The sequence below is a fragment of the Eptatretus burgeri genome, chromosome 7 (genome assembly GCF_056783735.1).
Source record: "Eptatretus burgeri isolate ZD-2024b chromosome 7, Ebu_testis_v1, whole genome shotgun sequence".
Taxonomy (NCBI): domain Eukaryota; kingdom Metazoa; phylum Chordata; class Myxini; order Myxiniformes; family Myxinidae; genus Eptatretus; species Eptatretus burgeri.
In genome coordinates this window covers 3,410,004-3,437,448 of record NC_140967.1, presented here as the reverse complement: position 1 = coordinate 3,437,448, position 27,445 = coordinate 3,410,004, and the positions used below count along the sequence as shown (strand labels likewise).

The window sequence follows — 27,445 nt, the reverse complement described above, 5'->3', positions numbered from 1 at the left end:
GCTTAAATGGGTCTTAAAAAGATCAAAGAGGTTTAAAGGTCTAACGCGTCTTAAGGATCGAGTGTAAGGGGTGTTAAAGGTCAAAAGGATGAATGGGGTCTTTAGAGCCTAAAATGATCAAAAGGTCTTAAAAAGTACTGTTGTGTGACGGGGACAGGTGAGAAGACCACTGGTTATGAAGGGGTCTAAAGGCGCTGTCACACCTTGACGATTTAGCCAGCAATGGCAACGTATAAAAATGTATGTAAAATGTTGGCGTATGCTGAAATTTTGATGTTTTAAAAAAAGTTTTGGTCGTATTCATAACGTGTTGGTCGTATGCATAACATATTAGTAACGGGCACAGAACGTTTCGTTGTCTTCTAGATAACTTATACCAACGAATACTTAGCCTGTTGTCGGCGTTCACAACCTATGCCCAACGATAGTTTAACTTAGACATAGCGCGCTGCACGTATCGCCGACGAACTCGTGGCGTAGCCTGTTAAAAACCTGCTGCACGCCAATTTAAATCATAACCGCCTGGAAATTGAAAGTGTCAACCATGCAGTCACACCTTGACGATTTAGCCAGTGTATGCCGACCTATGAAAAATTTGCCGAACCAAGCTGGCACACGTCGAATACATTATGGGTAAGTTTTGTATACGTTAAGAGCACGCTGAAAAACGATGAAGTATGCTGTTATATTTCGTGGTACATCTCGTACGTCGTGAAATTTCAAGCATGCTGAAAATTTTACGACGTACTCGCCATATGGCTCACACGTTCCGCTACGCTGGGAATAAGTTGAAGGCACGTTATGCGATTGTTGACACACGTCGAGACACAAGTTCCTTGTAAGTTACTCATTAGTCGAAACACGACGAGGTAATGTTTAGCATACCCAAAACTTATTTTCTCCGTCAAGTTACATTTTTTTTTTTCTCCTTTGCTCTGTGAAGGCACGTGACGAAATATCTGAAGTTGTTCTTGTTGTTTTGTTTTGTTTTGTTTTGTTTTTTTTAGTGTATCACGAATTTTAAAATATATTCGGACATTTGCTTTTAAGTTTCGACGTCGACGTGACAATATCCTCAAACAGAAAATATTCACAGAGGAGGAACTAAGAATAAGACATAAGCAAACTTAGGCAATCGGACGTGACGTAACGGCACATGACGAAATATCGGAAGTTATTGTTGTTGTTGTTTTTTTTAACACTGCCAATACGCCATTATACAGTAGCTGTAAATTAGAAACACGTTCAGTAAGTTCTGTGGTCGTCCGGAAGACGTCAATCAAATACGTCTACATACGTCAATGTGCGTTGGAGATATGTTACACATAGGTTCAAAGCACGTTACTCGTAGGTTAGAAATAAGTTTTGGGTACGCCAAGACTTGAGTAACTTACAAGTAACGTGCCTCGACGTGTGTCAACGGTCGCACAACGTGCCTCGACGTGTGTCAACGATCGTGTAACGTGCTTACAACACGTTACTCATAGGTTATAAATAAGGTTCGGGTACGCTAATCATTATACAATCTTAACTTAAGCGAGGACAGGCACCATGACATAGACACACACACACACACACACACACACACACACACACACACACACACACACACACACACACACACACACACACACACACACACACACACACACCACCCCGATGATGAAGAGTTAATGAGAAGAAAGAGGAGACGAGGCTCACGGTCTCTCAATACCTTGCACGATTAAACGACCGCGCCATCAGTAAGTTTTGGGGGGATGCTCCGCTGGGCGATACCTTCCTGACAGCTGGCGGGTCATCTCCTGCTTTGTGGCACTTCGAGCAGCAAAACGCCAATCCAGAGAATGGAGCGCGACCGACAGGCATGAAGGATGGACTGAGGACGGAGTCAGAAGCGAGTGAGCAGAAAAGGCCACGAGGCGGTGAAGAAGGCGGAGTCAGCAGGCGAATTGGTAAAGAAAGACGGAGTCAGCAGGCGAATGGGCGGACTCTCGATCCCAAGCCAGTCAGAACGAGCCGACAGGAACTGGCACTCGAACTGGAGCTCGATCTTGAGCTGGATTTGTTAACCCTAACCCTAACCCTAACACACAATTGTACAGTATTGGCTCTTCCTGAAATATAATATACTTTGAAGGATTGCTGTAAATGATACTAAACTCAAAACATACTGTAGCTCCCTTACCTAAAGTAAGAAACGTAACCTTAAAGTAAGAACCTCGTTCAGCATGTTGCTGTCTTCACTCAATTCTGTGGTCATACTGTTTTCAAGGTGACTCTCTTGTCATCTTTGGTTTTGAACTTTGACCGACTTGATAGAGGTTGGTTTTTAAGGCACACATGTCTGTTTCACGAAGCGAACATCACCATATTGCTGCTCCAAAGCTATCGTGTAATCGTTTTTGTTTCATCTGCAAACTTGTCATCATACAGTGTACGTCCAGGAACGTCAGTGGTTGTGTGTGTGTGTGTGTGTGTGTGTGTGTGTGTGTGTGTGTGTGTGTGTGTGTGTGTGTGTGTGTGTGTGTGTGTGTGTGTGTGTGTGTGTGTGTGTGTGTGTGTGTGTGTGTGTGTGTGTATATATATATATATATATATATATATATATATATATATATATATATATATATATATATATATATATATATATATATATATATATATATATATATATATATATATATTCTTTTTTGAGAGCTAATCAGCTGATCTAAACATACACTGAGAGATAATTTACTAGTCTCATGAAATGTTCGCCATCTGTTACATGATATTCTGCTGTTATCCCTTCGAAAACGGTTCTCTGTTTTTTATTATCTCACAATGTCTGCAGCTCTAATAAATAATGGCCTATTCACTGTTTGCTGCCATTTTTCACCTATTCATGTTTACTTGCAGTGGCCTGATCAGGCTGAAGAACCAATTCCTCTGCTGGTCGCTGCCGGCGGTGGAGGGAAGGCACACTTGAACAGCCAACAATATCAAGCCCCTGAGAAATTGGAAAAGAACTCATCGGTGCATGGAGTGAATGGCCAAACAGGAGCAGCAGGTAAGGAGGGGAAGGTGGAAGGCAGTGTAAGGTATTGTAAAAGGAGAGGAAATATGATTGGGGTGGAGGGTAATGGTGGAAGCCTATTGTTTGATGGAGATATGGATTGAAGAAATGGCGAGTTGAAAGAAAAACACTTTGCTATATGTAAACTAAGAATAATCATGGTGAAGGGTTGACATCATGTTCTTCAAATGTATCAAATAGGATCGTGTAAAGACATCTAAATGTAACATTCAAAAATTTGAGTGCTTGAGGAGGAGGAAGGGATAATTGAGAAATTAAAGGGATGGAAAAGAGAGAGAGAGAAAGGGAATGGCAGGTTTAAAGTTAAGCAAAGGAAGATGAGAAGCAGGTGAGATCGATGTCGGTGAGCATTTGAAGTATTCCAGCGTTTTTCCTCTTTTTTTTTTTGCTGGATGAGGGCTGGCATGCCATATCTGTAGTAATTTAATGTCTGCGAATTGGCCCTGATGGGGTGGTGGTGGTGGGATACTGGGAAGAGCATTTGGAAGGGCATTCCAGGGTTTTGATCCCTCTGTGGTGCAGCAATGATCAATGTCCAAGTCAGGATATTTTGTGTAACTTGAAGGTGTTTTGAGGTTGTGTAACCTCAAAACTAACCCCAGGTTGTGGGGCTTGGAGCTGTTTAAGTAGAGAGCTAAGTTTCCGCAATGCATTCTGATACTTGGGGTATATTCTAAAGGTCATCGGGATGAGACACGTTGGTCCATGACACACCAGCATGCATTTATTTTTTAATATTTGTTTATTAAGAAAATATAGCCTTATTCTGAATAGACCTACATTTTGAAAATAAATTAAAAAGTTGGCATTTCTTAGACAATTTTGAGTGTCTTGTCTCCATAACTTTTTTGAACCCCCCTTTGTAGTCCAGACTGCAGCCATAGAGCACCAGTCAGTGAACAGCTCTGTCTTGGATATGTTTTCCTTTTGTTTTGGTTTTCTTTTGTTACCTCCACCACCGAAGGTGAAGGAGGTTATGTTTTCACCCATCAGTGTTTTATTTATTTTTTGTATACCTTGTCTCGACTTGTATGAGAGCTAACACACAAAGCACAGCAAGGGGTGGGGGCGGGGAGTCATGAGGCAAGAGGGGTAGGAGTGGGAAGGACAAAACAGTGGGGAACAGATACATTAGGAGATCTGTGGAAGGGAGAGGGATGGGACAGGGAACACGGGGTATACAAGATGGACATTACAGGGACTTTCAGGAAGGAAAGCAGGGAATTTGAAGGAGGTGGGTTTGGGGTGGGTTAATGGGGGTAGAAAAGATTGAGGATTTGGATGGGGGATGATAAGAGGTGGTGGTGAACAGCTGTTTTGAAGGCTTGGAGGGAAGAATGAGATTGAACAGAGTGAGGGAGTTTATTCCAAAGGAAGTTAAAAAGAGGAATGAAAGAGTGAGGTGATCAATGATTCATGATTTTGGTAGTTTTACCAGAAGGGAGTTGTTGGCAGACCTTGAGCACCCTGTGGAAATATGGTGGGGACAAATTGCAGACACAGTAGGAGGGGGGGAGCCCGAAGAGTAGATGGTAAAAGACAGAAAGACCACTGACCTGCCTGAGGTGAGAGAATGAGAGGCCCAAAGGCTCAGCCTCATCGTGGGAGATACCAATGATCCGAAATGCCTTGGTTTCCACAGCATGAAGCCGAGAAAGGTGAGAGGCAGGAGCACCAGCCCAGAGGGGAGAGCAGTACTCCATCAGGTTGCGGACGAAAGATTTGTATGTGGTCAGGAGCTCAGGTGGGCCGTGGAAGGACTTTGCACGATGGAGGGTTCCAAGTCGGAGAATGGCTTTGGAGGCAAGGTTGGAAATGTGGCTTTGAAATGAAAGGAAAGGTCAGGGCAGAGAGTAAGACCCAGAAGCTTGAAAGAAAGGACTTCTTCCAGAGGATTGTAGAGAAAGTGGATGGGGGGTTTCCAAACGGTTGTTTTGGAGAGACACAGTGAGAGTGTGAGATTTGTCCAGATTGAAAGACATGTTCCACGTGTTGGACCAGTTTGTGATGTTACCCAGATCTGCAGTGAGCGAAGAAGCTGCTGCTTACCGGTCTGAGGGATGACAGATGGTACAACAGAGGGTGGAGTCATCATGAAAGAGATAAAGAGGATTTTCCAGAGAGTTGGAGAGATCATTGATGAAAAGATCTCTTGAGGGAGGAAAGTTTCTGTTCGGCAGATTATGTCTGGCTTGTCATTGGCAACCTGTATGGAAAGATCTTTAAGGTTTGAGTGAAGGCCCCAGATAATTGAGGTCCACACTGTTAATGAAGAGGGAGGGAGGAGGCTTTGGGTGTAGGGGAGGGGAGGGGGAGGGTTGGACAAAGGAGGAGTGGGGGAGGTAAGGAGAGTTGTTGGAAGAGTGTGGTGGATTGCAGAATAGCTTGGGGAGGAGGTCGAATGAGAAAAGGCTCTGTGGTGCTGGGGGAGAGGACAGGGGGGGTCAAGAGAGGGAGCACGAGGCAGTTGAGCATTTGAGGAGGTGGAGTGATGAGAGCGGGGTGAGAGGGCAGGGGAAGGAGGCAGCTTTGTGGAGGAGGGGGGGGACTTTGAGAAGGGTGAGTGAGGGGGTGAATGGTGAATGGTGGGAGAAGGGTGAGTGGGGGAGTTGAGGGAGAAAGGTGAGGGGGAACTTTTTGAGAAAGGTGGGAGGGAGGCTTGGAGGGAGAAGAGTGTGATGGTTGCTTTGAGAGGGAGGGGTGAGAGGGATGATTTGGCACTGACGTTGGAAAAAAACATTAATTGATGGAAAGCGAACATTCATAGCAAACTGGGGTTTTTATAAGTTTTAGATCAGAGATGCGATTAAATACGTTTCTTGGTGGATGCAATAAAGGTGAATTCAGAGAATGGAGAGAAGAAACGCTGTAACAGTTGGATTATTTAGGCAAGGTGTGAAGGAGAGGTCGAATTGAGAGCAGTCTGTTTAAATAGAAGAAGAGGAGTGAATTATGATACATTAAAGATCCACATGTGTGAAAGAGGAAGATGAAGCATCATAAGAGATCGTTTTTATTATTATTATTATTATTATTATTATTATTATTATTATTATTATTATTGTTTGAGAGAGTTTTCATAAGATTAGGTGATGGAAATGTTGTCAAAAAAATCATGAGATGAATGGTGAATTTGGATCGGTAAACGCAGGAGGTGGAAACAGATCACGTGGTTACGGGAGAAGCACGTGGCTATGGGAGGTGTTTCGTCAAAAGTGAATTTATTTATTAATTTATTTTAAATAAAGATTGCGTAACATTCGGAAAAGGGAAGGTTCGAGTAAAATCGTGGAGGTGTGTGGTGAATTTGGAACTGTAAACGCAGAGTGAAGCTGCTGGGTCGATGAAACGTATTTGTTGGAGGGTGGAGAGAGACACGTGGTTACAGGAGGTGTATAGATCGAATGGATACAAGGAAGATTAGTAATTTTTGATGTATTTTTGAAGAATAAGTAAGATTCGGGAATGGGGGGGGGTTGTAGGAAGAAATCATGAAGGTAATGGAGAGAGTGGGTCAGCTCAAGTAGAATAAAGATGGTGTGATTTGTTTGTTTGTGTGCAGGATATCTTAAAAAGTTGTGGACGGATTCGGATGAAATTTGGTGCGTGGCAGGAACGAATTGGTTCCATTTTGGTGAAGATCCGAATCCCGATCTGGATACGAGAATTATTTTAATTTCCTAAGCGATTCTTCACCATTGACAGATAGGGCTAAACTAATATGTAGCCGATATCTCAAAAAGTTGGCGACGGATTCGGACGAAACTTGACGAACTGATCGGGTGTGTGTGAAAAGGACAAATTGATTCAATTTTGGTGACGATCCGAATCCAGATCTGCATACGAGATGTATTTAATTTTCAAAGTGATTCTTCACCATTGAGAGAGAGAGAGAACTAAAACGATGCATTTATTGGGCCTGATATGTTCTTCTGGATCAGGCATTGCGCGCCAGAGGTATGTGCTCTACCGAGTGCCCTTCTAGTTTGTTTTTGTTCTTGTACACAAAGTTGAGGCTCAGGGAAGTGCTACAACACAGAATGGATCAGAACAGAATAGAAAGGAAAGAACATGGTGAAAAGAAGGGAAATACAGCAACAGTAGGATAGACACACACTTGGAAGAAGAATAACTGAGGAGGAGAGCTTCACCAGTACTTTTACTGATGTCCATATCCAGGTGAGCAGTGAGTATTCAATCACATTCCTGGAGGGAAAAGTGGAGAAAATAAAAACTGATGGTAATAAGGAGTAAAATACAATGAACATGATCGTGCACAAAACAGGAAGAAGGGAGGGCCTCAAGGAAACCCGACATGAAAACACGACAAAAACTCAACAAATAGCACAAGTTTTAACACAAGACCGAACGAGAAACACACAGTAAACACAGAGATAACAAAATGACGGTAAGAACGTGGCAAAAACTACCGGAAAACTTGTCTTTCAGAAAGTCAGCAGAGACCCTAAAGAAGATCCGACACCGTCGCTCAATAACCGGAACCAGAAGCCGATTAGAACTACTATTAGGGTTTGTCGTTTGGTTTGCATTACCTGTAGGAGGTAGGTGCGAGTACTGCGTTTACAGATCGGGCATGACGGGCCAAACAGCTTCCTGTACCTAAGTTTCCTTTTATGAATTCCAATGATCTTTTCTGGACTTGATAGTTCTTTCCCATTTATCGATTTTTCAGCTTTCTCTACCATTTTCAGGTTGTTGATCTCATCCATCACCTGTTCACTTCATGCCTGGTGTTCGCTTAATGGTTCGGGTGGTGGGCTTGGAATTGTAGGATCCGGAGTTCAAATCCCCCTTTCCTGTTTAATTAATACCCGGTGGGGTTGACTCAGCCTGTCATCCTGAGGTCGGCAAAATGAGTGCCAGCTTGCTGGTATCTTGTGTCTGAGTGGCGACTCGTCCAGGATTGTGTCCAATTGCCGTGGAGACTGCTGAGGCAGCACCAACGCTCTGCACAGAGTATGGTCCCAATGGATAGATGGTTCACCTCCAAACCTGTCTGTTTGTTGTACCGCTCAAGAATGGAACCCATTGTTCCATTCTTCCATGAGCCATGATGTTTTCTTATTAAACAAATATATATATATATATATATATATATATATATATATATATATATATATATATATATATATACAAAATAGCCACAGCTTAATTAACCCTTTAAGGACCAAGGGACGCACATGTCCCTAAACTTTGCAGATGTGTATCCGATATTTTCCCCACAATTTTAGATTACTTTATGTTTGTACATTGATAAACAATGGAGCTCACACAACAGGATAAGAGCTTTTGTCGTTTCCATAATTTTTCCTTTTTGTTGTTGATTAGAAAAACTTTTATTTTTCGTCATGCATCCTCTTGAATTTCAATTCAAATTCGTGATTATTATAGCGAAACTGAGAATAAAATTGGACCTACATCTGAAAATTACTTTCAAGATGCTTGTGGTCCTCAAAGGGTTAAGGAAATGATGAAACTTGTTTTTGTTGTTATTCAATCTTAAACCAGGGGGTGGTGGAGGATGGTCAGGCAAGACCTCGAAACCACAGGCTGGAAGATCTCTTTTGGAGGGAGCTGAGGGAGGATCAGCCTGCAGTGAAGCCCTCAAATGGGGGTGGGCTACAGCAGGAGGCTTTGGAGGTGGTGGTGGCGCATGCAGTACAGGAGGTGGCGGTGGAGGATACATCGGTAAAATGCTTTTCTCTAAATTTTCTTCACTTTAAGTGGTAAAATTACTTGACAAGTAAAATAATCTATATGATGCTGGGTGTTAAACAGCTGGTTATTTGAGGTTCTGACTGCATATAAACACCAAAACTTCACTCTTTCATCTTGATGTACAAAGTCAGTAACAATTTAACTTGCCATGAGGCACTGAATTACTTACACTGCATGAAATGACATCATGCTCCTCTCACTAGGAGGTGATGCATCAGGAAAAAACACCATCTCAGAAGATGGGCAAGATGGAGTGTCTTTTTCGCATCCGATGGGCCAGCTAGCAACCACTCCACTTGCAGGTGGGACCATCGAGCAAGACACCATGAACACACAAGAACATGTCTTTATGTGCAAACATGAACCCACAAAATTGAATGTGTATGGACACACACATGATACTATGAGACGTTGGAGGGCTCTGTTCCACCTTCTGAAACCCGCATATAGAGATATCAACCGATGACACACACACAGACACACACACACACACACACACACACACACACACACACACACACACACACACACACACACACACACACACACACACAAACACCCTCCTACACAAACAAACACCCTCATACACAGACAAGGGTTGGGATGGGGAGCAGGCGGTGGAACTACCCTGGGTCGACCTAATCGGGGTCCATAATTATTCCTTAAATTTTTTTTATTTCATATAATGATTGTTTGTGCCGATAAAACACTGGGGGAAGCTTTCATTTGTATCTCCCTCTAAGCCACTCAGGGCGATTCCCTGGCACGGGCAGTTACACCCTCCATCGTAAAATAAACTACTGTGGGAACAATTTACATGACAATAGCGGTAATGACGGAAATGAACACACGAGTGTTGGCAACACTCCATCCAGATGAACTGTATTAAATGAATCCACATGTAGGAATAAGTGAATAACACCCCAATTACTCTTAAACACGACATGAGTTTCTGACGATAAAATATGGAAACCTCCGTATTGGTTGTTTTAAAAAAAAAGAATAATTGAAGGCAGCCCGACACTTGGTATTATACATTTTCATCGGTTGAAACACCTCTTGAGGCACCCATCGCATAGCACCGCTGGACCCAACAAAGGCGGAAACGTACGTCTAATCGATGTTGCATTGAAAGCTCGGGAACTTTCACCAAAACGAACAACCAAGCAGCTTGGGGAGTGCTTGTCAAGTGGCTTAAGCACTCAAGCAAGCACTTTAATGAAATGGCTGATAAGGAACTGCTCGCTTGGCAAGCGATGAGCAATCACCGAACCATCATATTAAACACACACCTCCCGGAGACACCGAAATGTCAAATATGTCCAAATTAGACAAATGAACACCTTCTTTTTTTAGTAGTCGGAACTGCTGCTATGTTCAATTCTGAAGTTTAAATTTCGTAATCATTCTTAGTTTATGAGATTCTCGAGGTTATTGCATGTGCGGGGAAAAAAAATAAAGCTGCCAACGCTGCCCTCTCCAGGTGTTTGTATGCATTGCAATGTACCCAGTGATTCATAGCTGTGATGAACAGGCAATTGATAATATGAGTGAGGAAAGTGGGGAAAAAAACTTTGTCGTTCAGAAATTGTTGCGGCCTGTTCCTAGTCCAGGGTTTTCCCTGGGTTTTGAAATGACTTGGGTAAAACTGCCAACACGTAATTCGCGGCCCGCGGCAGCCACAATCAGTGGGCGGGGGGGAGAGTGGGAGAGGGGGGCCTCCCCCTTTTCGCTGTCGGGGGGTCTGGAGGTTCTCCCCCAGGAAATTTAGCAATTTTAGATGCTCGTAGGTGCATTCTGGGGCATTCTGAGCATGCAAGTAGAGACACAAATGAGTATCTTGGCATCATCAATTTTGTAAAAAAAAATTCTCACTTACAACATATCTTATATTTAGCATGTATGTATCTTCACCATAAATATTGAAGATATTTTTTTTTAATCTTTTTTTTTTTAATTTAAAAGCAGTTGGGCAGCCAGAAATTGACTTAGGCGGCCGCCCAAGTGAGCCCTATGGATGGAAAACACTGCTAGTCAAGGCATGGTTGAGCAGGCCAAAAAAGATGGTGACTTCAGACCCTAGCGAGGTCACCCAAGGATACACCTTGAGACTCAATCGAGAGTGAGGTGGCCGAGGATATGCCTGATAAAGGATATAATTTAATAAGGCTGTTAATTATCTTCGAAAGGAGTGTTTTATTAACCCAAATACCCAGTTTTCACTCTTGCGCTTCCTTGGGGTTCCCTTCGTATGCGTGCAACGTTTCAGGCTGCTCAGTTTCATGGTTTTGAAGTTATGGAGCGCACACACGCGTACACACACACACACACAAACACACACACGTTTATTCGTATATGTTGTTGCTTTTGTGTACATTAAATGTAGTTATTATTCCACTTGTTTTGTCAAATAACCTCACCCCTTAATTTTGTAATATTCCTGTCAAGTTAAACATCAGGGGAAACCATTTTTTTATTGATTCATTATGTGCCAGTGCTTTCTTTCCTTGAGATGGAGCATTCCCTTTAAGCTGTTTATCACCAGTCACAAGTTGATATGTTTTGTCGGCAAAGTGAGATCCTAACCTTGGGGGCCCGTCTCGAAAGATTGTGAACCACAATTGGTCTTGTGGGGGCCCCATATTATCTCGGGGCCCCATGCAATTGCATGGGTTGCTCGCCCCGAATGCCACCTCTGGGTGGAACTCACACGAACGCATACACCACATCTTTTATCTACTATATAAATGGCAGTCCTTCTGTCTGTTTGTCTGTCTGTCTGTCTGTCTGTTTGTTTTTAACCAATAAGCTCCTAGACCAGTGAACCGATCTTGATGAAACTTTACACACATATAGACCTAACATTCAGCTCCAGGATGTGCCAAGTGGCTTTCCATAAAATGAAATATATATTTTTTTAAAAATAAAAAAAAATTGCCATTAAAAAAAATAAAAATGGCTTTCGAATAGTGCGCCGGCGTATTAATCGTAACAAAAGGCTTCATGGTTAAAAACGCTAGGGATTTTTGAAATGCAAAATGTTCGTATTCGTTGACTTTTTTTAACATACACATTCTCCTCCTGTTATTTGAATTCTCGAACTGCACGCGCACGGCAACAGCTAACTGCCGATCGATCTGCTCATGAAAGAGCCAGGCAAGCGAAGTCAGCTGCGGAGAGAGAGAGAGAGAGAGTCGTCTTACTGCTGATAGATCTGCTCATGAACGAGCTAGGCAAGCAGAGTCGGCTGCAGAGAGAGAGCGTCACCTAACTGCAAATAGAGCGTCACACCGACGGGCGAGAGAAGCACAAAACTCACGTTCCAGCTTTCTCGGTCCGGGTATTTGGCAGGACATCAAGGACAGTTTCCATTGCTGCTAGAAACATTGAGTGGCTCAAGGCCACCTTCAACTATGACCTCTCTGAGGATTACGGCAGCATAAAGCCTTCCTTCCATAAATCTGAGGAATAAAAGAAGCCTTCCTAATTTTCTCCATACAACTAATGTCTCAGTCTAACTAGCATGAGGAAAATAGGGCAAATTTCCCAGGTATTACCAGGTACTTCAGCTAGTAGTATATATTCTCAAAACCAAATTGGGACATATGACTGGAGCTTTGTCGACACCAAAGACTGAACAGTCCAGGACTCCTGGAATTTACAAAAAGGTCACTAATAAAAACAAATTAAGACAAGACGTTCATATAAAGGTAAAGGAGTGAGCGCAATATCAGCAAGATTGCTCTTCATTACCTCTGCCACCAAAGGTGGTAAGTTTTGTTTTCCCCTGTTTGTCTGTGAGCAAGATATCTCATAAAGTTATGGACAGATTCGGACGACATTTAGTGGACAGGTTGGGTGTGTGACAAGGACAAATCAGTTCAATTTTGGTGAAGATTTGGATCCAGATTCGAGAAGTTTTTAATTTTTCGAGTGATTCTTCATTCTTGAGAGAGAGGGCCAAAACGATATATGATAGCACGAGGTTTCAAAAAGTGGATTGTGACAAAACATGATGAATGCATTGGATATGTGACAAGAAAATCCAATGCGATTTTGGTTTCTGTCCCGGATCCAGATCTAACTCATCAGTGGGATACAAAACATAAACTGTTCAGCCTGGTTGAGGTATGTGCTCTACCAAGTGCCGTTGTAGTTTCTGCTGCAGACGTCACGCACGGTGTACATACAGTATTCGCAGTATTCTTGGTTAAAAATAAAAATGAACATTCTTATAGCAATGCATGAAGTTGGTATATCATTCACTCTTGGTCAAATTTCATGACAGCCATGATAAACATATAAAGTATCAGCATGATGTCGCTCAAAATGAAACTGGAATGAACATTCAGGACTTTTGTGTGAAGGCACCAATCAAGGAGCACAAACTTCAATGCACTTCGCTGGAAGGCCTTTTGAGCAAATTTTCTCCACCACACCCGTTTTCCACACAACCCAAGTAAATGGAACTGTCGTCAGTGCCAAGTGGCCAGGAGGGAAACCTGTGAGTGGGGACAAGGCCTGAATGTACCCATTAATGCAGCCCATAATGGTCAGAACAAAGTGGCCCGAAGGACTTGACACTGAACGTTTGGTGTTTAAAGTCCACAAACTCACCTGTTCACAGTCCCATGGATCGCATACATGAGCATCTTTGTACAAAGGAAAGGCTCAGCCTAATTGCTTGAATATGATGTAATAGGGATGACAAGATGAACAAGAAAAAGAGCAATCAGAGATTGTAGACCCTTGCCAGGACTTATTTTGTGTAGTTTTTGTGTGGTATTTGTGTACTGGTGTGTTACGTAATTAATGAGACATAATTAGAACTGCCACTTTATAACTGCTGGCGGTGATGACCGGGTACCAAGACGTCCCGCTTTGATCAGACACCTGACCCTGACCCATGACATTTGTTATTATTCAATTGAATTCAATTGAATTGATAGGATTCACATTTCAGCTACTACTCCTTGACCCTCAAACCCATCCAGGCACAACCAAGTGAGCCTTATTCAAAAAAGAACCCAGATCAAAAAAAAAAATTTTTCTAGCTGCCAGACCATGTATCCAATCAGGTTGAAATTTAAACATCTATTACGTATCATTGCTAGATCATGATTGTGAAGTTTCACATTGATTGATTAAGCGGTTCAGGAGGATTTTTTTTAATGATTTTCGCTCAATCCAATATGTTTGCCAGACCATGTGACATCAATTATATTCATGAATACTCTGGTATACCCAAAGCTTGGGGAAGATTTGTGTGAAGTTTCCCCCCGATCTGTCCAGCTGTTCTGGGGAAGAAGATTTTTTTTATGGGTTTTCAGGTAAATCCAATATGGTTGCCAAACCATGTGACCTATTATGTCATATGTGTAACCTTTTTTGTTCCTCATGGATAGGTGGTCAGATATGTAAAGTTTCACCTCAATCTGTTCAGCCATTTCAGAGAAAAAGATTTTTGAAGGTTTAAAAAAAAACCCCAAAAAACAAGCAATATGGCTGCTGCATCACGTGACCGATGATGTCATCAATTTTTTTCTGTGGACCATTTTATCCCGAGATAACCCTCAAAATTTTTCATACTGTTCCGATGTAGTTTTATACATGTGCAGTTATGACGTCATAACGGAGGCACCTTTGACGTCAACAAAAATCATACTTATTCCCCATGAGGAATACTTGCTATGTGTCAAGTTTCAATTCTTTCCTTCGTGCGGTTTCAGGGATACAGAGGTCCAAAGTTTTTCCGTTTTTCCAACATTGCTTCCAACATGTGCAGTTATGACGTCATAACGAAGTGACCTATGACGTCATAATTATTTAATTAAAACATTCTACATGACTAGTCGCTCTGATGGTGAAAATTTTGTCTCAATCCAACAAGTGGTTGTGGAGAAAAACACGAAAGTTCTGTGCGGACAAACAGACAGAAAAAAAACAAGAAGACGTCACGCAGAGAGGTCTTCTTGTTCATGCAGTCACGCAGAGACACGTCACGCAGTCACGCAGTCACGCAAAGACGTCACGCAGAAAACAAAACTTCAGAATTGAAGAAGACGTCACGCGACACTTGCAAAATCCATCAAATAAATTTGACCTCAAAAATAATTGGCGGATGAATTCAATGACCAAATATGCAAATCCTCTTCAAATTTTAAGTCAATCGGATGAAAATTGAGGATTTTAGATGTGTGGCCTATGTTGACCTCAAAAATAATTAGTGGTTGAATTAATGACCTCGTATGCAAATCCTCTTCAAATTTCAAGTTAATTGGATTAAAATTGAGGATTTTAGAAATATCACCTTTGTTGTTGACCTTGGGCCTATGTTGACCTCAAAATATTTGGTGGTTGAATTCATTGACCTGATATGCAAATCCTCTTCAAATTTCAAGTTAATTGGATTAAAATTGAGGATTTTAAAAATCTGGCCTTTGTTGACCTTTTGGTTTATGTTGGCATTTTGGCTTATGGTGACCTAAAAAATAATAGGTGGTTGAATTCAGTGATTTGATATGTAAATGCTCTTCAAATTTCAAGTCAATTGGATGAAAATTGAGGATTTTAGAAACACCACCGAGGTTATTGACCTTGGGCCTATGTTGACCTTTTGGTCTATATTGACCTATTGGCTGATGGTGACCTAAAAATTAATAGTTGGTTGAATTCAGTGACCTGATATGTAAATCCTTTTCAAATTTCAGGTCAATCGGATGAAATTAGAGGATTTTAGAAAATTTGGCTCAAATTGGCCTATTGGCCTATGGAGACCTTTTCAGTCGACCAAATTTTATGAAACTTCATTGCGGGACCATCGCAGGGTTGATTCAGCCTGTTATCATCCTGAGGTCGGCAAAATGAGTACCAGTGTCCTGGGTTGGGACACAGCATCAGCGGCATAGTCATGCCCCAATACAACAAAATTATAGCTAGCCGGCAGCCAAGCTGCCATACGCCAGAATAAGAAGACCACCAAGTCTAGTGTTAAATATTGTTACGGTTTTGGAAGACCCGGGGAGTTACATCCAACACATAAGGAACCCTGGAGTTTAGATATATCAGTGGTGTTTTGTTTCGATAGATTACCTTTTCCCTCATCAGTGTACAGGGAAATGTGTTGCATTTGTACAGCAGGTTCCAATTCCCTTTGTAACTCTTTTCTGGAGTCCCTCTCTTCTTATTTCTTCCCTCCACCATCCCCCACCCCACAATCTCTCTTAATCTCTCTTAATCTCTCTCATTCCCCACACCTCTTTTCAGTGCATCCATACACACTTTGCAACAGACAAAAATCACGATATGAAGCAAAACCAAAGGAACATCACTTGGTAGTGCTCGGGAACATCCAGCACCCGAAGGAGCAGTAAGGACAGCAGAGTTTCCAATGGACACTATCACCAAGCTGGGAGTTCAACCAATTAGCGTGGCCTGACAGCTGTGCTCCAATGCGAAGCAGTGCCATGAACAACGAGCTACGCCAGGATATACTGGTCGACATTTAGGCCATGCCTTGGTTGAGGGCTTTATAAGTCCAGGTATCCCAGAAGACGAGGTCGTACGTGTCCAGGAAACAAGAGAGCCAGAAGGAGTCCTCAAGGAACGAGCCAAGTGAATGTGAGCCGCTGTGCAGACCGGCTCTGTTGGGAGCGTTAAAGCCAATTGTGGAGCAAGTGCGAACGAGTCGCGGAGCTTTTTCCCTGGACGTGCTGGCGATTACGTACTGACTTACATGATTTTTCTCTTGCTTTCCCTAAATGTAACCTTTCACTTGGAATGCACAAGAGCATTCAACAATAGCCCACCCTCGACTCACTCAGAGCTGGGTTACTGACTTGCATTCACGATTATGAAGCAGTCAACGCATTTCTTCCCACACGATGCATTACACCATCACCCTCTCTTCTTCCCTCCACCCTCCCCTTTTCACGTTGGGACCACCGTAAGCTTGCAGACTTGCGTCAAGTGAGCGAGGGGTCGCCAACAAGCCACACCTTCTTTACCTCTCTGTCGAACACTCTTACTTGTCTAATTTCCTGGAGTGAATGAGGTGCCTCGGCACCGACGTCTGTAGTTTCATGATAAGGTGGTTGTCTAAGGGGCTTGCGTATATAAGGGTAAGACTCTCTTTTGTGACGCCGCATTGCTTGTAAATACGTGCGTTTTGTTAACATGGCCATTCGTTTCCAACCTGCCCGAGTGTCTCTTTCTCTATTTGTTCGACACTAGTGTGTCAATCGTGGATGGGAGTTTTGCTCCGCAGTTTCGCTACGGTCAGACGAGCCGACATCCCACTGACTGGTCTGCTCAGCTATTCTTTTATAGGAGTGTGACGTCCAGAGCACGGTTCCCCATATGGGGCGGGAGTTCATGGTTTTGAATTGGGGATTATCTGAGATGATGGTGAATAGCTGTCTTGAATGGGGAGGTAGCGGGGATAACGGTGGGGAATGGGAGTGATAATGGAAGGAAATGGACATTGGGGCGGAGGGGATTAAATATATTCTGATGAATTTACATTTAATTTACTGAAACATTAATTTACAATATAATTAAATTTTTTTTTTTTTTTTTTTAAATCACCGAAAATCCCACAACTCATCAACTTCCAATAAAGAACACACGCACAGCTCGACATAAACAAAAGACAAACCCTGGTGTTGGCTTAACGTTTAGGGTAGCTGGTTTAAGATCTTAGGATCTTGACTTCAAGCCACCTGTCCACCGTTGAATTAACACCAGGCGGGTTGACTCAACCTGTCATCCTTCCGAGGTCAGCGAAATGGGTACCAGCTTGCTGGTAACTGGAGGTACTGTATCACCGGCAGAGCCGTGCCCCCATAAAATAATGCAGCCAATCAGCCACAGGCTGCACACGAACAAATAAAAACAACAAACAATTATATATGAAACCAACAGTTTTCTTCAGAATTGAAAGGCAGACAATGTATACCTCCGCTACTCCGTGACCGAATGTGGACGGAGGTTATGTTTTCACCCCTGTTTGTCTGTTTGTGAGCAGGATATTTCAAAAAGTTATGGATGGATGCAGACGAAATGAGGTGGACAGGTTGGGTGTGCGACAAGGATGAAGTAATTCGATTTTGTTGAAGATCTGAATCAGGATCCAGATAAGAGAATGTTTTAAGTGATTCTTCACCATTGGAAGATAGCGCCAAAATCGGTATATTGACTGAAAACATTGTGGATGGATTATAACAAGCAGATGAGATTTTGGTTCAGCTCTCAATGGGATACAAAACATAAAGTGTTCAGCCTGGCGGAGGTAGGCACCGTTGTAGTTTCACTTTGTCATGTATTGAAGAAGCCATCAAGTTAATTTCTACGAAGTTCCCATCTCAGCTCTTCAAAAGTTCAGCAACCAGTGTTGATCCATTCGAATAATCAGCACCATTAATCGAGAAAGGAATGAATCGCAGTGGTTCTCCCTGAAAACGTATTTGGGAAACATTCTGGTAAATTGAACAAAATTTATTCCAATGTAATGACTCGATGCGAGCGAACGAATGCCCAATGCGAGCGAGTGCATGAACGAATGCTCGATGTGGGCGAAGGAATGGTCGATGTGGGCGAAGGAATGCTCGATGCGGGCGAAGGAATGCTCGATGCGGGCGAAGGAATGCTCGATGTGGGCGAAGGAATGGTCGATGTGGGCGAAGGAATGCTCGATGCTGGCGAAGGAATGCTCGATGCTGGCGAAGGAATGCTCGATGCTGGCGAAGGAATGCTCGATGTGGGCGAAGGAATGGTCGATGTGGGCGAAGGAATGGTCGATGCTGGCGAAGAAATGCTCGATGCTGGCGAAGGAATGCTCGATGCTGGCGAAGGAATGCTCGATGCTGGCGAAGGAATGCTCGATGCTGGCGAAGGAATGGTCGATGCTCGCGAAGGAATGCTCGATGCTGGCGAAGGAATGGTCGATGCTGGCGAAGGAATGGTCGATGCTGGCGAAGGAATGCTCGATGCTGGCGAAGGAATGGTCGATGCTGGCGAAGGAATGCTCGATGTGGGCGAAGGAATGCTCGATGCTGGCGAAGGAATGCTCGATGCTGGCGAAGGAATGCGAGATGCTCGCGAAGGAATGGTCGATGCTGGCGAAGGAATGCTCGATGCGGGCGAAGGAATGGTCGATGCTGGCGAAGAAATGCTCGATGCTGGCGAAGGAATGCTCGATGCTGGCGAAGGAATGCTCGATGCTGGCGAAGGAATGGTCGATGCTCGCGAAGGAATGCTCGATGCTGGCGAAGGAATGGTCGATGCTGGCGAAGGAATGGTCGATGCTGGCGAAGGAATGCTCGATGCTGGCGAAGGAATGCTCGATGCTGGCGAAGGAATGCTCGATGCTGGCGAAGGAATGGTCGATGTGGGCGAAGGAATGGTCGATGTGGGTGAAGGAATGGTCGATGTGGGTGAAGGAATGGTCGATGCTGGCGAAGAAATGGTCGATGCTCACGAAGGAATGGTCGATGCTCGCAAAGGAATGCTCGATGCTGGCGAAGGAATGGTCGATGTGGGCGAAGGAATGGTCGATGCGGGCGAAGGAATGCTCGATGCTGGCGAAGGAATGCTCGATGCTGGCGAAGGAATGGTCGATGTGGGCGAAGGAATGGTCGATGTGGGCGAAGGAATGGTCGATGCGGGCGAAGGAATGCTCGATGCTGGCGAAGGAATGCTCGATGCTGGCGAAGGAATGGTCGATGCTCGCAAAGGAATGCTCGATGCTGGCGAAGGAATGGTCGATGCTGGCGAAGGAATGCTCGATGCTCGCGAAGGAATGGTCGATGCTGGCGAAGGAATGCGAGATGCTCGCGAAGGAATGCTCGATGCGGGCGAAGGAATGCTCGATGCTGGCGAAGGAATGGTCGATGCTCGCAAAGGAATGCTCGATGCTGGCGAAGGAATGCTCGATGCTGGCGAAGGAATGCTCGATGCTGGCGAAGGAATGGTCGATGCGGGCGAAGGAATGGTCGATGCTGGCGAAGGAATGGTCGATGCTCGCGAAGGAATGGTCGATGCTGGCGAAGGAATGGTCGATGCTGGCGAAGGAATGGTCGATGCTGGCGAAGGAATGGTCGATGCTCGCGAAGGAATGGTCGATGCTCGCGAAGGAATGGTCGATGCTGGCGAAGGAATGGTCGATGCCCGCGAAGGAATGGTCGATGCTCGAGAAGGAATGCTCGATGCTGGTGAAGGAATGCTCGATGCGGGCGAAGGAATGCTCGATGCGGGCGAAGGAAAGCTCGAGGTGGTAAAGGAATGCTCGATGCGGGCGAAGGAATGCTCGATGCTGGCGAAGGAATGCTCGATGCTGGCGAAGGAATGCTCGATGCTCGCGAAGGCATGCTCGATGCTGGTGAAGGAATGCTCGATGCTCGCAAAGGAATGCTCGATGCTGGCGAAGGAATGCTCGATGCTGGCGAAGGAATGCTCGATGCGGGCGAAGGAATGCTCGATGCTCGCGAAGGAATGCTCGATGCTGGTGAAGGAATGTTCGATGCTGGCGAAGGAATGCTCGATGCTGGCGAAGGAATGCTCGATGCTGGTGAAGGAATGCTCCATGCTCGCAAAGGAATGCTCGATGCTGGCGAAGGAATGCTCGATGCTGGCGAAGGAATGCTCGATGCTGGTGAAGGAATGCTCGATGCTCGCAAAGGAATGCTCGATGCTGGCGAAGGAATGCTCGATGCTGGCGAAGGAATGCTCGATGCGGGCGAAGGAATGCTCGATGCTCGCGAAGGAATGCTCGATGCTGGTGAAGGAATGCTCGATGCTCGCAAAGGAATGCTCGATGCTGGCGAAGGAATGCTCGATGCTGGCGAAGGAATGCTCGATGCTGGCGAAGGAATGCTCGATGCGGGCGAAGGAATGCTCGATGCTCGCGAAGGAATGCTCGATGCTGGTGAAGGAATGTTCGATGCTGGCGAAGGAATGCTCGATGCTCGCAAAGGAATGCTCGATGCTGGCGAAGGAATGCTCGATGCTGGCGAAGGAATGCTCGATGCTCGCGAAGGAATGCTCGATGCTGGTGAAGGAATGCTCGATGCTCGCAAAGGAATGCTCGTTGCTGGCGAAGGAATGCTCAATGCTGGCGAAGGAATGCTCGATGCTGGCGAACGAATGCTTGATGCTGGTGAAGGAATGTTCGATGCTCGCGAAGGAATGCTCGATGCTGGCGAAGGAATGCTCGATGCTGGCGAAGGAATGCTCGATGCTGGCGAACGAATGCTCGATGCAGGCGAACGAATGCTCAATGCAGGCGAAGGAATGCTCGATGCTGGCAAAGGCATGCTCGATGCGGGCGAAAGAATGCTCGATGTGCGTGATGGGTGAACGAATGCTCGATGTGCGTGATGTGTGAACGAATGCTCGATGTGCGCAATGGGTGAACGAATGCTCGATGTGCGTGATGGGTGAACGAATGCTCGATGTGCGTGATGGGTGAATGAATGCTCGATGTGCGTGACGGGTGAACGAATGCTCGATGCGGGCGTGATGGGTGAACGAATGCTCGATGTGCGTGACGGGTGAAAGAATGCTCGATGTGCGTGACGGGTGAACGAATGTTCGATGCGGGCGACGGGTGAACGAATGCTCGATGCGCGCATGATGGGTGAACGAATGCTCGATGTGCGTGACGGGTGAACGAATGCTCGATGTACGTGACGGGTGAACGAATGCTCGATGTGCGCAATGGGTGAACGAATGCTCGATGTGCGTGACGGGTGAACGAATGCTCGATGCGGGCGCGACGGGTGAACGAATGGTCGATGTGCGCGACGGGTGAACGAATGCTCGATGCGGGCGACGGGTGAACGAATGCTCGATGCGGGCGACGGGTGAACGAATGCTTGATGTGCGTGACGGGTGAACGAATGCTCGATGCGGGCGTGATGGGTGAACGAATGCTGGCGAAGGAATGGTCGATGCTCGCGAAGGAATGCTCGATGCTGGCGAAGGAATGGTCGATGCTGGCGAAGGAATGCTCGATGCGGGCGAAGGAATGCTCGATGCTGGCGTGACGGGTGAACGAATGCTCGATGTGCGTGACGGGTGAACGAATGCTCGATGTGCGTGACGGGTGAACGAATGCTAGATGTGCGTGACGGGTGAACGAATGCTCGATGCGGGCGTGATGGGTGAACGAATGCTCGATGTGCGTGACGGGTGAACGAATGCTCGATGTGCGTGACGGGTGAACGAATGCTCGATGTGCGTGACGGGTGAACGAATGCTCGATGCGGGCGTGACGGGTGAACGAATGCTCGATGTGCGTGACGGGTGAACGAATGCTCGATGTGCGTGATGGGTGAACGAATGCTCGATGTGCGTAACGGATGAACGAATGCTCGATGTGCGTGACGGGTGAACGAATGCTCGATGTGCGTGACGGGTGAACGAATGCTCGATGTGCGTGACGGGTGAACGAATGCTCGATGCGGGCGACGGGTGAACGAATGCTCGATGCGGGCAACGGGTGAACGAATGCTCGATGCGGGCATGATGGGTGAACGAATGCTCGATGTGTGTGACGGGTGAACGAATGCTCGATGTGCGTGACGGGTGAACGAATGCTCGATGTGCGTGACAGGTGAACGAATGCTCGATGCGGGCGACGGGTGAACGAATGCTCGATGCGGGCGACGGGTGAACGAATGCTCGATGCGGGCGTGATGGGTGAACGAATGCTCTATGTGCGTGATGGATGAACGAATGCTCGATGTGTGTGATGGGTGAACGAATGCTCTATGTGCGTGATGGATGAACGAATGCTCTATGTGCGTGACGGGTGAACGAATGCTCGATGTGCGTGACGGGTCAACGAATGCTCGATGCGGGCGCGATGGGTGAACGAATGCTCGATGCGGGCGTGATGAGTGAACGAATGCTCGATGTGCGTGACGGGTGAACGAATGCTCGATGTGCGTGACGGGTGAACGAATGCTCGATGTGCGTGATGGGTGAACGAATGCTCGATGTGCGTAACGGATGAACGAATGCTCGATGTGCGTGACGGGTGAACGAATGCTCGATGTGCGTGACGGGTGAACGAATGCTCGATGTGCGTGACGGGTGAACGAATGCTCGATGCGGGCGACGGGTGAACGAATGCTCGATGCGGGCAACGGGTGAACGAATGCTCGATGCGGGCATGATGGGTGAACGAATGCTCGATGTGCGTGACGGGTGAAAGAATGCTTGATGTGCGTGACGGGTGAACGAATGCTCGATGTGCGTGACAGGTGAACGAATGCTCGATGCGGGCGACGGGTGAACGAATGCTCGATGCGGGCGACGGGTGAATGAATGCTCGATGCGGGCGTGATGGGTGAACGAATGCTCTATGTGCGTGATGGATGAATGAATGCTCGATGTGTGTGATGGGTGAACGAATGCTCTATGTGCGTGATGGATGAACGAATGCTCTATGTGCGTGATGGGTGAACGAATGCTCGATGTGCGTGACGGGTGAACGAATGCTCGATGCGGGCGCGATGGGTGAACGAATGCTCGATGCGGGCGTGATGAGTGAACGAATGCTCGATGTGCGTGACGGGTGAACGAATGCTCGATGCGGGCGTGACGGGTGAACGAATGCTCGATGTGCGTGACGGGTGAACGAATGCTCGATGTGCGTGATGGGTGAACGAATGCTCGATGTGCGTGACGGATGAACGAATGCTCGATGTGCGTGACGGATGAACGAATGCTCGATGTGCGTGACTGGTGAACGAATGCTCGATGCGGGCGACGGGTGAACGAATGCTCGATGCGGGCGACGGGTGAACGAATGCTCGATGCGGGCGTGATGGGTGAACGAATGCTCGATGTGCGTGACGGGTGAACGAATGCTCGATGTGCGTGACGGGTGAACGAATGCTCGATGCGGGCGTGATGAGTGAACGAATGCTCGATGTGCGTGACGGGTGAACGAATGCTCGATGCGGGCGTGACGGGTGAACGAATGCTCGATGTGCGTGACGGGTGAACGAATGCTCGATGTGCGTGATGGGTGAACGAATGCTCGATGTGCGTAACGGATGAACGAATGCTCGATGTGCGTGACGGGTGAACGAATGCTCGATGTGCGTGACTGGTGAACGAATGCTCGATGCGGGCGACGGGTGAACGAATGCTCGATGCGGGCAACGGGTGAACGAATGCTCGATGCGGGCGTGATGGGTGAACGAATGCTCGATGTGCGTGACGGGTGAACGAATGCTCGATGTGCGTGACGGGTGAACGAATGCTCGATGCGGGCGACGGGTGAACGAATGCTCGATGCGGGCGACGGGTGAACGAATGCTCGATGCGGGCGACGGGCGAACGAATGCTCGATGCGGGCGACGGGTGAACGAATGCTCGATGCGGGCGTGATGGGTGAACGAATGCTCGATGCGGGCGTGATGGGTGAACGAATGCTCGATGCGGGCGTGACGGGTGAACGAATGCTCGATGCGGGCGTGACGGGTGAACGAATGCTCCATGCGGGCGTGATGGGTGAACGAATGCTCTATGTGCGTGATGGATGAACGAATGCTCGATGTGTGTGATGGGTGAACGAATGCTCTATGTGCGTGATGGATGAACAAGTGCTCTATGTGTGTGATGGGTGAACGAATGCTCTATGTGCGTGATGGATGAACGAATGCTCGATTTGCACGATGGGTGAAATGGTATGTTACAGATGAAGTAGAATTCATGAAGAAAACCACTGTTGGAAGATGTTTTCGTTTTTTAGCTCGCCTTTTCAAAGAACAGAGAGCTATAGCGATACCCCCGGCGTGAGCGTCAGTGCTTCAGAACGTGAGCGTTAAAGTGTTTGGTGCAAGTTATTTCCTTTCTCATGTTTTCATCTACCACACTATTTTTTACTGATTACAATATACAAATACATATATTGCTTTAAAATTATTTGGATCAGAATTCACTGCAATGCTTTATAAAAAATATTATTAGACTAGTCTTTTAAAAACGATTAATGTATAAACAGGCGAGCATTGGGTGGCTTTGACACCAACTCTGGTTTAATCTGCTTTGTGTTTGGAATATTGTTTATTTGTAAAAAAAATTGTTTTGACAGGAATTTGGCTCATTGTGACGCTGCCAGCACACATATCACACACTTGGACAAATAGACGAGTACACGAGACACAACACAGGACTGTTAGACAAGGCAAATGCAGCGACTGAGCTTGAGGAAGTGCCATCACTTGCTGGGGCACTCTGGATACCAGCAACATCACAACAATGGCGTCACTTTTCTCACCGCAAGTTGGCGGGAAATATCCTCCTGATGGATGCCAACTTATGGGGATTGCCCCTGTTCTTTTCCATTTACTTTTTTCCCCCACTGCTAACACAATTCTTCTACATATAGGGCCTACATGTGCCACTCTCTTCCCCTCTCTGCTTCTGGGCACTCGCTGCCAACCATAGGAGTAGCTGTGGCCTCCTCTCGGGAATTCCGTTGCTCATACAGTGGTTTGCCTGGATAGCTCAGATGGCAGAGCACTGGTATGGTTTGCCAGAGGACCTGGGTTCGATTCCCGGTCTGGGCCCGTAATTTTCCCTATATATTTATGAATTATGGATTTGTTTGGCGAATTCTGATAGGATGGCAATACATTGTACAATATTAACTGGAGATGTGACCAAATCTGGTACGTATTGTTCATCATGAGTAAATGCATGTTGAACCAGGATTCAATTACGAATCGGTCCCACTAGTAGCATCATCTGGATGTGTGTCCTTGCTGCTAATGCCCTCCACATTAGAGCAGAAATTTGTATTTTCACCATGGTGCTGGCAGTCAATCACCCAATCCTTTGTGAAAGACCTGGAAGGGTCTTGAATATCCACCAGCTCATGCTGGAGGATGGGGTGCCAAGCTCAATGTTCATCGGAAGGTGGCATACTTTGTCTTACAATGCTCATCCTGTGAAACAAAGGTCAAACAGTTTATCGTCGGGTCCTGACAGCTCACAGGCGTTGCTGAAGTGACATCCTCTCGGACTGTACAACATGGTGTTCATTAACATGCCACAGTTGACATGAAATGGCCTCTACTCTACAATATGGCTTCTTTCAAATGCTAACATAGTTTTCTGCCATTACATGAGATGGATCCTGACATCACCAGTGGGCCACATCCTTTCTTTACAACTAAAATATTGCCAGGATGTTTTAATTATTAAAAAAAAAAATTGTATCGACTGTGTTGAGATCCTTCGGATTCAATGTCTTCTTTGGATTATTTGGATTATTCCCATGTCTTCTTGAACATTGTTCTTTAGTTTCATTGTCCTTGCTATCCCATTACGAATGTTACAATGCAATCAACGTGCAAGATGTTTCTTTGTTTATTTACATTTTCAAAGCCAATGTTCAAACCCTTCTCCACATGTTGTCCCCTGTGTGACAGGCATGGAAAGCCACGGTGAGGTGATCATTCGAGAGTTCCTCAACTGTAACCGTTGTGAATCAAGGAGGTGCAGCGGTCTTCTGTGCATCTGTATCGATCAGCAACTCCACTGGGATGGAAACACTTGTTCAAGTATCATACACACCCTCCCATTTCCCCCGTTTTGGGGCCAATCTTTGCTCTCAAGTACAGCAGATGTTTTCCATTGATATATACAGTGGCCTGCAAAAACATTCACCCTTCACCAATAACGCCACTTTTCGATGAATTACGAATTATGTAGAAACTATTTTTCCAAATTAACTTTTTTAAAATTAATAACTGAAGAGATTAAGCTAAACATTGTTATCGTTGAAGGAGGATATGTCAGGAACACCTGCAAAAAAACAAGTACAAATCAAAACTCACTGGTTGTACAAATATTCATCCACCAGGTCAGTAATTGGTGGCAGCACCTTTTACAGCAATGACAGCTTTGCACAGTGAGATGGTGAAATCTTTGCCCATTGTTCACGTGAAAATTTCTCTAGTTCTGCCAAGTTTGATGGGGATTGTCGATGGACTGCAATCTTCAAGTCTCCCCATAAATGTTCAATTGGGTTCAAGTCAGGACTTCCACTGGACTACTCAAGAACATTTATTAACTTCTTATTCAGTCAATCCAATGTGGCTTTATCTTTGTGCTTCGGATCATTGTCCTGAGGAAGTGTGAATCTCTGACACAGTTTCAGATTCATGGCTGACTCGAGCAGGTTTTCATCCAGGATTCTCCTGTACTTTTCACCACCCATTGTCCCTTCCATCCTGACAAACTTGGCAGCAGTCCCTACTGATGAAAAGCAGCTCCATAACATGATGCTGCCACCACCATGATTGGCAGTATGGATGGTGTTGACTGGTTGATGTGCAGTGTTCGGCTTGCACCAGACGTAACACTTTGAATTTACATCAAACAGTTCAATTTTCGTCTCGTTTGACCACAAAACGTTTCTCCACACGACTGCAGTATCATTAAGATGCTTTTTCGCAAACTCCATACGAGCTTTTAGATGTGTTTTTCAGTAATGGCTTCTTTCTTGCCACCTGTCCATAGAGGCCAACCTTGTGAAGGGAACGGGATATTGTTGATTGATGAACACTGACACCCATCTCAGACATAAAGCCTTACAGATCTTTCCGAGTC

General features: G+C 45.6%; 1 protein-coding gene and 1 non-coding gene across 5 annotated transcripts in view; both read left to right on the top strand.

Annotated features, from left to right (window-relative positions):
* LOC147022565 (leukocyte tyrosine kinase receptor-like) overlaps positions 1–27,445 on the top strand; it is a 475,774-nt gene that overhangs the window by 368,552 nt on the left and 79,777 nt on the right. For all 4 annotated transcript variants that reach the window (XM_085887264.1, XM_085887262.1, XM_085887265.1 and 1 more), the window contains 4 exons: positions 2,899–3,049; positions 8,606–8,785; positions 9,019–9,117; positions 26,263–26,394. In XM_085887264.1, coding sequence (XP_085743390.1) covers positions 2,899–3,049; positions 8,606–8,785; positions 9,019–9,117; positions 26,263–26,394 — 562 coding nt within the window. The remainder of the gene's footprint in view (positions 1–2,898; positions 3,050–8,605; positions 8,786–9,018; positions 9,118–26,262; positions 26,395–27,445) is intronic.
* Positions 25,326–25,398, top strand: TRNAT-GGU (transfer RNA threonine (anticodon GGU)). Its single transcript has one exon. It is a non-coding gene; the product is annotated as a tRNA-Thr (tRNA).